General features: G+C 57.4%; 1 protein-coding gene across 1 annotated transcript; it reads right to left on the bottom strand.

Annotated features, from left to right (window-relative positions):
- Positions 1-59: 59 nt before the first annotated feature.
- LOC129195668 (alpha-2-macroglobulin-like protein 1) lies at positions 60-10,871 on the bottom strand. Its single transcript, XM_054801940.1, has 22 exons — positions 10,687-10,871; positions 10,026-10,215; positions 9,565-9,727; positions 9,403-9,455; positions 8,770-8,790; positions 8,029-8,182; positions 7,825-7,909; positions 7,609-7,723; positions 7,081-7,195; positions 6,155-6,264; positions 5,855-6,019; positions 4,986-5,213; positions 4,641-4,698; positions 4,412-4,557; positions 3,958-4,107; positions 3,226-3,453; positions 2,548-2,638; positions 2,329-2,428; positions 1,744-1,969; positions 1,541-1,667; positions 1,159-1,280; positions 60-710 (listed from the first exon to the last, which is right to left on the bottom strand). Exons 1-22 carry the CDS (start codon positions 10,773-10,775, stop codon positions 693-695), a joined length of 2,754 nt encoding a protein of 917 aa, XP_054657915.1. The 5' UTR covers positions 10,776-10,871; the 3' UTR covers positions 60-692.
- Positions 10,872-11,857: the final 986 nt, after the last annotated feature.

Here is an 11,857-nt window from a genome sequence, read left to right as displayed (position 1 = left end):
GACCCCAGGTTGTGCTGTTTCTTCTGCTGCCTTGGTGCCCGTGCAATGAATGCTCTCTCTGGTTTGGTCTCAGTTTTTTATTCAGCAAAGCAAAGTGAAGGTAGAGCCCCTCTGACACATCATTAAGGGGGACAAGAGTGCTGAGCCCCTAACACAAAGTCTGTTTTGGGACACAGGGCTGGCTTTAGTCAGGGATGGTGGGAAAGAGCCTGAAGAAAGGAAGCTTTATTGCAAGAAAAACATTTTGCCACTTCCAATTCCCTTATCCCACTTGCATTTTTCTTTATTTTTCAGCCTGGCTGAGCAGGGGCAGGGCTCAGGACAGCTCTGAGCATCCTCTCCATGCCCAGCCATCAGGCTTGTACTTTTGTCAGCCTGGGGTCAGCTCACCTGCCCCAGTCCCCTCTCCGAGGGATCGCACTGGCATCCGCTCAAGGGGAACCGCGACTGTGGTGGGCAGCAGAGCGGCTGCTCCCCGGGCAGCCCCTGACCCGCACAGGATGGCAGGGCTGCTGGGCAGCGGGGCTGGGTTTCATAGTCCTTGTCTCACCCATGCTGCTGCAGGCTTCTCCCAGGTCAGACGAAGGGGATGAAGGGATGGGAAAAGGCTGCCAGCCCTTGAGACCATGGCTGTCTGGTGGGGTGCAATGGGGTCCGGAGCAGAAGGACAGCCAGGCTGCTGCAATTTCCCTTCACATCAGTTTTGGAGGCTTTAAAACCAGGAACACAGCACGTATGAGAGCAGGATCAGAGTCAGTCTGCCCTTTTCTGTCCCAGAACCCTGCCTGGACCCCATCCCCACCAGCAGCCCATCGGCCCTGATGGGTCAGGAGAGCTCAGGGCCACCCAGGCGAAGCCAGGCTGTCCTTGGAGCATCTCTGTGCATAGTGTGATGAGGAGAGCAAACTGAACATCACACAACCAGCGGCCTCAAATCTACCAATCTCACCCTGAAAGGGAAGGGAAGGCACCATCCCACTGATGGTGCAGGGACACAGACTCTCCCCTTGCTCTGGGTGCTGGTGCTGTCCCTGCACCTTGCAGCACCCACAGGCTCCGTCCAGCCTGGCCAAGGGATGGGGAGATGCTCTGCTCCACTCCAGGGATGACCGCTTTGGGTGCAGCTCTGCTCCTGGCAAGAGGATGGTGCAAGCTCACCTGCACCATCAGGAGTTTTGTCTCGGTGTCCACGCGCCCCTGGGCTGGCACCACGGGCATCTCGGTGCCGCAAAGCTTCTTGGAGTGCAGGGCCTTGGCAGTGACAGTGACGTTCACCTTCCCTGCAAGGATAGATGGGGGACATTGCTGTGACACTGCCTCAGGGTCTGGCTCCAGCTCGGAGCCATCCCGGGGAGCCCTCCTGGGTGCAATGGGAAATAGAGGGAAGAGGCTGGAGAGCGGAGAAGGGAAAGGGGAGAGAGGGGAGAGGGAGCTGGGAGGGGGAGGAAAGGAGGAAAGCAGTGACACGGAGGAGTTTTGCAAGGACTCTCACCGCTGGATCTCCTCCCCCCTTCCCAGCCCTTTGCCATCCCCTCTGTACCCAGGCTGGTGGCTCGCACACTCCACTGGAATGTCCTCTCTTCATCTGCACAGACGCAGCCTCTGTACTCCCCCTCCATGCCTGCTGACACCTCCAGCTCCGCCGACTCCGCCAGAGTCACCTGAACCTGCCAGACCACAGCCACGGCTCCATCATCCCACGCCAGACCCCAGACCCAGGGCCCCCTCCCCAGCCCCGCTCACCCGCAGGCACTGCCGCAGGTAGTTGAACACGGTGGCCACGAGGGTGAAGGCTTCGTGCCGGACCACGGCGTAGGGCAGCGCCAGCTCCACGAAGAAGGGCTTGAAGGCCGTGAGGGTGGTGGCAGGGGCCAGCCCCAAACCCAACGGGGATGTGCAGAACATCCTGGCTTCCCACTCGGTGATGGCATCGGGCACCGTCACTGTCACCTCCGCAGAGCCCCCGTCCCTGTGTAGAAGATGGACAGACCTTGCAAGCTGGGTCTGATGGGCAGAGCCAGCAGAAGGAGCATGCCAACCCCCTTCCTCTAGGTCCTGGGGACCATCGGTGGCCATCTCACGCTTGGGGATGGGCAGAGGTACCATCAGCGCTCTTATCTCTTAGGCATCCCCTGCCTACAGGACTCGGTCTGCTCCAATCTTTCCCAGGGTCAGTGCTAAGGTCCAAGGGAAGGGTCTGGACATGTCTCAGTGTCACTCCTGGATACATGGACACCAAACCGGAGTTCTGGGCTCTGCACCCAGAGGTGAAGTTGATGCAATAAGGGCAGTCATCTGGCTTGAGGTCTGCTGGGGCTCCTTACTCACCCCACAGGGACCAGCTCCCACAGCCACGTCCCCAAGAATTCCATCTGCATCCCTGTGTCCTGCATGACACCAGCCTGCTCATCCTCTTCCAGTCCTGCTCCTGCAAACAGGGGTGCGACTTGAACGTGCTGCCAGAAAGGATGGGAAGAGGCAGGATGTCCTGTCCCTCCCGTCCTTCTGTAGCCAGCATGGAGGCTGTTACAGACACTCTCCACTCACCTTGTGGGTATAAAAGGCTTTGGTCCCTTTGGAATTGGATGTTTGGTACACAGCTCAATTGAGCGTTGGTGACGATTTTCAAACCTGCATCCTAAAGCATGACACATGAGAGAGAGAATAGCACCGCATGAAGCCCAGAGATACCAAAACACCTTTCCATCCCTCCCTGAAGCAAGGAATCAACATGTGCTTAAAGCCCCATACCAGAATAGAGCTCCCAAAGATCAGGACCACCCCCACCACGCTGCAATGGGAGTGCAGAATTGGAATATCTGTGACAGGGGAAGCTGCTGCACCAGGGACAGTTGGGAAAGATCTGTTGGATCTACTCTGCCCGCTCCATTCCCGAACATCCCTGACCCCTGGATTTGCTGCCAGTGGGAGACATGGACCCCAAAAAAGCAGAGGACTACCAGGCCAATCTACGCCCAGATTTGTGATGGGAAGAGCAGAGTTTAGCCCCATCCCTGTGAAGTGTCACCGTGCCTGGACTAACAGATGCATTTCACGTCTGCCCTGGGCTGGGGAAGCAAGGGGCAGGGCGTGTTATTTGGACAATGTAAGACCATGGTTCGTGAGCACAGACATGGGCTGGGTGAGGGACCGGGTGCCCCCAGCACCCTGAGTAATCCTTCCTGGGAGGAAGAGGAGTGCAAGGTAGGGCTGGAGGGTTCGTACCTTAAGCAGGCTGTAGGAGCCTGGCTGCATGTCAGACTGCGGTGCCTCCCTGCGCAACAGGCTGCGGTGGCAATGCATCCAACTCTCCTTTGGCATATCAAAACAGTTAATGGCTGGAAGGTTTACTATCATGCCTCCGAACATGTTTATCCAACAGCTAGGTAAATCAGGTTCTTCGACTTCAAAAGAATAGCTGTCTTCAGAAAACGTCGGGAGTAATTTATAGACCTAAACCAAACACGTGAACTTTGGGTGAGAAAGACCTGAAACGCTCCTGGCCCAACTCCAACTCTTTTGTTTTCCCCTAGCATCGCCCTGTAGCTTCTGCACCTCCCTGGGCATCGCAGTGACACTGCCCTGCTACCAGCCCCTCCGCCGGGACCCGTAACTGCCCCATCACTCTTCTCCTCAAGAGCAGGGGATGCTTCCCACCGCCCGCACCCTATTTTCAGGATTTCCACCCCAGGAGGCACCACAGAGCAATTCTGTGGCTCAGCACTGCCGGTCAGCAAAGCATGATCTCCCCTGCAGAGCCCCAAAATCCATGGGTGGCAGGGGCTCGCTGGGGGCTCCCGGACACCCAGCATTCATCCTGCATGGGCAGCTCCCCCAGGTCCCTACTGTCCTCCCCTAAAATGGGCGACAGTGGAAAGAAACCGCCATCCCCGTGCCCCAGCAGCGAGTCCAGCCCAGCCGAGGACCACTCCAGCACGGAGATTACTCCAGACTCACCACGCTGGGGCTGAGCTTGCCCTTGGGACCAGAGGACCATGTGCGTTGATCCATGGCATAGATGGCACACAGTGACCCCGGGGCAGCCTGCACCTTCAGGCAGAGCTGTGAGCCCACCAGAGCCCTCTGCTCCGAGAAGGACAGATTCACCTGAAGAGAGGGGAAGCCTTTGGGTTAGGGGAGAGGGGAGCTGGTCCCAGGAAGGACCTCTGTACCACAGCCTGACCTCAAACGCCAGTGGAGGATGGAAAGTGAGGACGGTGATCAAAGCCAGGAGGTGGTTCGCAGCAGCAACAGGAATGGGAGAGAAAGGGAAACCCTCCCTGAAAGGAAAGTCTGGGACCAGCCATTTGCAGGGGATGAGGAAAGGCTCTGCTGAAGAGCAAGGCTGAGTGCCCACATCTCCCCACCGAGCCCAGCAGCAACTCCCCCACCTCCAGCAGCCCCCACTCACCTTGTTGGGGAAGCACTTGGCCACCTGGAGCTCGGTGCTGTCAGCCACCATCTCGCTGTCAGGCAGCACCACGTAGCCCAGCACCTTGGCCGTGGGCGCCAGCTCGGGGCCGATGGGCAGCTCCAGGGAGAAGGAGCCTCTCAGCCCTAGGCCATGGGAAAGGAGGTGAGATGATGACAAGGCATGGAGAGCAGAGCCCTGCACAGCCCGTCCATGCCTCAGGACCTACCAGCTGCTGCAGGCAGCTCTTTCCTGAGGATGTTGGCAATGGTCCCCTTGGCCAGGACCTGCAGAGGAGGAGATGGGAACAACTAAACTGATGCTGAGTAGGGAACTGGCACAAGCAAATGAGGGGAGGCTGTGGGGGATGCTCAGGGAGAGACTATTAGAGCTGCATCCTGCAGGAGGGATGGAAATGGTGCCCCAAGACCTGACAGCTCCAGCCCAGGGCTGGCTGGAAATGGCTTCTGCTGGAGGGGAAGGCTTAACCCCACACCCCAGACAGCCTCATTCTCCTCCCCAGAGCTCTGCCCTTCATGTCTAGTCTCCCGTCTCTCCCCAGGTGAAGGCTCACCAGGAAGACCACGTCCAGGCTCTGCAGCTTGATCCCCATGGTCTTCTCATCAAACAAGTAATCCACCCAGAGGTTCTGGGGCTGGCCGCAGGGCAGCTTCTTTTTCACCCTGCGGATCTTCAAGAAGCTTTTGCTGTCCGAAGAGAAGGGATACAGGTAGAGAGTGGCACTTTGGTAGTACTCCTTGCCTTCATGCTCCGAGGCTGGAGGGTCATCCTTGAGCTCACCCTGAGGGGTGGAAATGAAGGCTCTCAATGGCAAAGATCAGTTCAGCAGCAGAGCACGGTAGAGATGGAAAGCCACTCTGCAGCCACGACCATGCACTTTGCTGTCACATCCCTGCAGCAGCATGCTAAGAAACGCAATCCAGCTGTGCTCAGCACCCAAAAAAAATAGAGCTGAGTGCCATCACAGGGCTTGTCCAAAGGATGCTCAAAGGGGTAGCCAGCGGATGGCAGGAGGAGGCAGGCATGGCTAAGCAGTATGTGCTGGGCAGATGGTAGCAACTGAAAAAGCATCCCACAACTCTCTGATCTTGTGCCCAGTTGGTGAAGGTAGAAAGGATCCTGAAATTCAGCAGTGATATATGGAAACAGTAAGGCAGAGACAAGGAGTTAGAGGAAGAACTTGCAGAAGGCATCAAAAGTGAGAATAGCCCCTTTTCCCAGCGCAGGAGGAGGGTGCTGGGGTCTGTGGGGTGCGACAGGCAATCAAGGTACTGAACAGGTAGAGCTCTTTACCATAGGATGCTGTGGGTGCAAAAAGACCAAATGGGGTCAAGGGCAGGCTGGAAGATTTTGTGTAAGAAAACCTCTGTGATCTTTACTAAATCCAGGGTGCTTGAGGGGTGTGGGACACGGGTCACTTACGTGCAGGGAGACCTCATCATTCCAACCAGAGGTGTCCAGCTCAAAGGAGGCTCTCCCCAATCTATCCATGAGCAGGGTTTTTCTTTGCATTTTTTCTCTAGTGTTAACCACAAGCAGGAATTCCTTCTCCTTCAGGGCAGAGCCGTTGGTTCCCTTCAGCAGCATCTGCAGCGGGAGGGAAGGGGAGATGCCCTGGGCTGGACTGCAGCCGTGGGGCAGAGGGCAGGGGTGGGAGAGCAGGGCTGGGGGGTCAGCGGGAGCAGGACTGGGCACAGCAAGGTGCAGGGACCCCCCCATTACCGTCCCAGTGTAGGGAATGCCAGGCTTGTAGAATTTATCGATGTTTTCAAAGGTGATTGTGGCCATTTTATTCACAATTGTACAGCTTTTGGTCGCTGTACGCTGCATCCCTGCAGAGAGGAGGGGGAGATGAGAGAGGCAATCAGCAATTTGTCCTGGTGACTCCAGGAAAGATGGATCAGAGAGTCTCCAACACACAGCATTGCGCGTTCGCTCCCTACTGCTGTCTTTGCAAGTGGCCGTATGAAACAAAGCTGTCCTCTTACAGGCAGTGGTTAGGGGCAAGTTTGCACAGTGCAAAACAGCACTCGTTGGGCAAGAAATGCAAAAAATGGTCCTCAGGTGTGATGGGACCTGTAGCATGAGCAGGACCACACTCAGCCGAGATCTGCGTGCTACCGAAATACGGAGCATTACCCCAAAATGCCCCTCTTAAAGGCTACAAGCAAATAGCAGAGGCCACTCGCAGCTGCACTGTGCTGAAATTGGGCTTTTTACTTGACCCTAGGGATGTGTCTAACAAGCCTTCCCAGGCAGATAGCAACTATAACTAGATTCAAAGTCAGAAAGACTTGATAAGAAAAATAATTACCCTACTAGCTCTCCATGCACTAATGAAGCACACTAACTAGTCTCAGGGAGGCAGAGAGCAGGGAAAGAGAGATGGATGATGGAGGGACATCTGGAGATGGGATGATGGAAGGGGAAGAAACTCCTGATCAGCCTTCGGGACCTAGGGGATTGCTCCAGCAGTCAGGAGTAGAGGAAAAACAAAATGAAAGCAAGTAAGGGCACAGAGCAGCTGATGCTTGTGGATAGGAAGGACAGAGACCCTGGGGACACCCAAAAGGAGCAGTTGTGTCACATCCTCCAGGTGCCACCACCCCAGGACATCGCTGGGTGGCTGTCAGCACGGCTGTGCTCACCGGTCCCCTTCTCCAGCAGTGATGCATAAGCATAGAGCTGACTCTTGTAGTGGGAGCTGGTCAGGTTGAAGGAAGCCAGCAGCACCTCGGTGGAGAAGCAACCGTTCCTCCCCGTCTGCAGGAGAGAGTCACCCACGTTAGCAGCAGCCATGTGGCTGGGCCCTTGAGTGTCATCTCCTGTCACCCTTGGGCTCCTGCTTGCTCCGCTGCTGCTGCCTCCCTCCATTCTGTCCTGCAACCCTTGGATCCTGCAAATTTGCCCCCCCCCCGGGGGGCTGGTACCACACTCTGCCATGCAGCTGTCCCGTTTCTGCCCATCCTGGCCCAAGGACCACCCCAAGAGTCCCTGCTTGGCTCCTCTGCCCTCTTTGGGATGACTCTGGGTTTGCAGCACTTGCACAGGAGAGCTGGATCACCTGGCGATACCCCAACAATGCACCCAGCCATCATCAGCCCAAGCACCCCAAGATGGTGGAACATTTCCAGGACCACCACCCATGTCCCTTCTCCCTCTCCTGCTGCTCTCACCTCGCCCCTAAACTCAGCACAGATCCTCGTAGATCCCTTTGGGAAAATAATATATTTGTGGGACCGGCACAGCTTGGCCTCAGCCATTCCCTGGAAAGGTTTCCCAGACGGGTACCTGTCAGGAGGCAGCAGGAAGGGGAGCGGATGGGGAGGCTGCTGGGGGACCATCACCCCGGGAGCAGCCAGCCTTGCTGCTGGGGCTGTTCTCCAACTCACCGCCCACAGACGTCCAGCAGGATCTTCTCGTCCTTCACCGTCACGACACGGGGCAGCCAGATCAACACTTCAAAGTGGGGCAGCCCTGGGGGGACACCAGCAGGGAATGGGATTGTGCCTATTTCTTCCTTTGGCAGTTTCTTGCCATCCCATGCAACGCCTCCCAAACATCTCACGTGGAGCTCAGCCTTTGTCCCCACGCACCGTAGTCCTCCACGCTGAAGGAGTGTCTCTTCCCCTCCACCTCGATGGTGTACATGCCCAGGGCTGGCTCTGCAGCCAGCGGGAAGGACAGGTCCACGATGCCCTGCCGTGGGCTCACCTCCCACCACTCCGCCACGCGGTTCCCGCTGGGATCCTGCACACAGGGACAGGAGGGTCAGCCCTCACTCGCAGGGCTGAAGATGTGGCATGTGGTGGTGGTGGGTTGACAACCTCAAGGACTCAAGTCACCCTGGGTGTCCTTGCAAGAAGCAGAGGTTTTGCCCTGCCATCATGCTCAGAGCACCCTGAGGGCATCACCTCTCCAGGAGGAGAATTTCCCCCCCACACCCCAGGAGCTGTATTAGCCGAGCTCCAGCATGGGTACAGCAGCCGGAGCTGGCAGGGGGATGCTCCAGCCTGGACTGGGAGCTCAGGGGGTTCTCCAGTTTGGGTCAAAATCTCTGTGGCAAGAGCCACTGCTGTCTTTATCCGTGTAACCTGTCCCTTAGCAGCATGTCCCCAGAGGACCTCCTGTCTTGCAGGCAGGCAGCAAGCTGTCCCTGAGTGGGCTGGAAATGCAGACAAGGAACCCAAGTCCTTCTCCCCCCTCCTTGTAACTTCTCTCAGCACCTACAGTGGGGATGTCCCTGGCCCTGCTCCTTGTCCCCAGCATCACACGCGTGCTGGGGCCCTTTGCTCCTCTCGAGGGAGCTGGCAGGCTGGCGCAGGGTGACAACTCACCTGCACGGCCACCAAGGGAAGCTGCAGAGAAAGAGAGAGGAAGCGTTTAGCATGGCCAAAGCACAGAGGGCTGAGCTTGGGGCTGAGCTGGGAGCTGAGCCTGCGGGATCTGGCTCAGCCCCTACAGAGCTGGTTGCTGGGCTGGGGGCTCAGCAGGGCTCGGAGCCACTGTCATTGCCCGGCTCCCCGTGCCACATCCACAGCCGTCACGCTGCCTTTTCCGAGCAGCAGGAAGCGAGCGGTGAGGCTGTGTTGTGCAAACAGCATTAGCTGTGCAGTTGTGCCTGCCAGCACCGCGTAACACCAGGAGTGTAAAACCAGCGGGTGTCATAATGGTGCATAAAATCTACACATGAGAGAAGACAGGCAAAGGGATGCTGTAGACGGAATAATTCATCTCCTGTGCCAGTGCCAAAAGCAAAGGTCTGTACACTGGGCACTCAGCTGGGAATTGCTGTCCCCCCTCTCACATCCCACGTCCCCGCGGTGTTTGGGGGATTCTCTCCCCGCACTCGTCTCCTCCACGCTCATGGGGACACCAAAGGCTGTGCCACTGCTGCCGAGACCTATCGCCTTGGGTGCGTGGGGATCCTATTGCCTCCGCACCCCCCCTGTGCCCCGACTCCGTCTCACCTCCCTGTTGCTGGGAATGAAGTTTTGATCCAAACGGACAATTCGAAACTTCACTGGAGAGAGCAAAGGCAGGAGCAGGAGTGAGTGCGAGGGTCTGGGAGCCAAACCTGGGCATCCCATCCCCAGAGCCTGCGAGCTCATTCAGCAGCTCCTGCCCCTCACCAGTTTGTCCAGGCTTGTAGACATCCTTGTCTGTCTGCACCAAGGTCCCCAGCTCCAGGGCTTTCACCAGGACTTTCTTCTGTTCAGAGACCTGCAGGGAACCTCCCTGGATGGAGACGTGAAGATGCGCAACCTCGTAGATCCCTGCAGGAGGGGTAGAAATCTGCCCCCGGGGAAATAGCAGAAATGGTTGCAAAACCTTTATGTTGGATGCCAGTGAGATGTCATACCCGTCCCCCCATTGTCACCACCCCATTGCCCCATGAAGGCACCAGGGAACTGGTGTGCATGGGAAGATGACACAGATACAGCCCACAAGGTTGTACATGCCTCATGTCCCTCCACTCTTCACCTCACTTGTTGCCCATCCAGGATGGACCCCATGTCCATCCCAGTTCCCTCAGCCCAGCTCTGGGACCCTTTCCCAAGGTCCTCAGCCCTGCCACAGGACCGTGACTTACGTTGGAGAAGTGGGGCCAGTTCAGCTGGAGGATATCACTGTCCTGATTCTCCAGGGTGACGTTGGGGATGCCATGGCTGCTTGCCAGGTGGAGGGTCACCCGCACGGGCTCATCCAGGTCCATGAGGTGGACATGCACTTTGCCCGGGTACGGGTAGTAGAGCACGGAGGGGAAAAGTACTGCATAGTGCCTGGGGAGGGGACACCTTGGTAGTGGAGGAGAGCAGGGACCACCACACACCAAATCCCAGTGCTCCCCTGCACTCCAGACTCTCAAGCTGGAGGGCACTTGGGTTTTTTCCAGATCTGGATGCTCTCCACAGGGCTACACCACCCAGCCTTTCCCCCTGCTCTGCCCAGGGAGGCTGGCCAGTGCACAGACCAGAGCAGAGCCCCCTTTGCCTAAACACCTTGGGAAAGAGCTGAGGGGTCGATCTGCAGAGGGAGGAAAGGTTCTGCTCACCCACTGGTGTGAGGTTGCACCTACACCAAAGCAACTCGGAGACACCAACCCCAGGTGCAAAGTCCTCTATGGGGACAACCAACCACCCCAAGCGTTTCCACCCCAACCAGCAACCACAGTCACAGTGAGAACTGTCACACCACTCAAGACCAACCGCCATCCCACCAGGCATGGACAGGCAGACACAGAGAGGGCTTACGGCTTTGCAGATGCTCCAGCTGTGAGGTATAGGATGCAAAGTAGCAGGCAAGGCAGGGCAGCTGCAGACCCCACACTTGGGGAGGCCATGTGGAAGCAAGGTGGTCCCAGAGCCCCCGTGCTGGTGGTTCTTCCTCTCCTCGAGCTTTCACTTCCCCACTGGCAGCAAGCAAGAAGCCAGAGAGGTCTCTGGCTGGGACCCAGCCATCCAGCCAGGACAATGTTTAACCACCCGACCCAAGCTTTGCTGGGTTCAAGGCAGCCAAACCACACCCATGGTGGCAGACACATGGTGGGACCAGTGAGCCAGCTCAGAGCTGACAGACTAAGCTGCACAGAGGGAGACCTGGCAGGAAGGAAGGGAATAAGGGGGTATCTGTCTGGGAGGACGATTGCCACGGTTTTGTAGAATTCCCTGCATAACAAGCCAGCCGCTCCCGAGAGCAGGAACGATGTCAAACCAGAGCACTGCACCCTTGTTTGGCCATGGTTTGCACAGCTTATTTGAAGATGGGATGTGAAGCTTGCCCACCCTGCTCCCAACACTGGGGACAGCCACGCGCTGTGTTTCTCCCTGCCCTACTGTCATCCTGGGGTGGCTGGGACAGGAGATGCTCAGTTGGGAAGGAGCCAGCAGATGCCCAAAACCCTGACCAGCTGCAGGGAGCAGATCAGGGGAGATGGTAGCTGGTGGATGGGTCTGGTTGTGCCATGGTCTGGAGGCGGGCATAATCCAGGCACCTCTGCCCTCTGAGGGGTTTGGGTTCTTCCTGTGCACTTACTGCTTGTCCCTAAGGCAGGAAGAGGTCTACCTGGGGGTCTACACCCCAGCGTAACTCTCACCCTGCCACATGCTCCTCAGACCATCCAGTGCTGCACCCCATGGAGGAGCTGTGTTGTTCACAGGGATGCTCTACACACAGTGATGCGGGCATCCCACGTGGCCATGATCGCCCTCCCCACCCTCCCCTCAGCACCCGAGGTGCAGGCAGGACACCGTGCACACACACCACCAGGTATGGACTGTTTAATCTTGCACCCTTGTCTCATAGTTCAGCATCAAGGATGTTCTTCCCATGGGGTGATATCCCCCAGACCTCCTGCCCCCCACCCCAAGCCACATGCTGCACTCTGGACCCCTGCCCAGAGCTGGCTGTGTCCGAACACCATTG

This window comes from Grus americana, chromosome 22, assembly GCF_028858705.1.
Source record: "Grus americana isolate bGruAme1 chromosome 22, bGruAme1.mat, whole genome shotgun sequence".
NCBI lineage: Eukaryota > Metazoa > Chordata > Aves > Gruiformes > Gruidae > Grus > Grus americana.
Note: the sequence above shows the minus strand (reverse complement) of the source record. Positions and strands in the feature narration are given on the sequence as shown.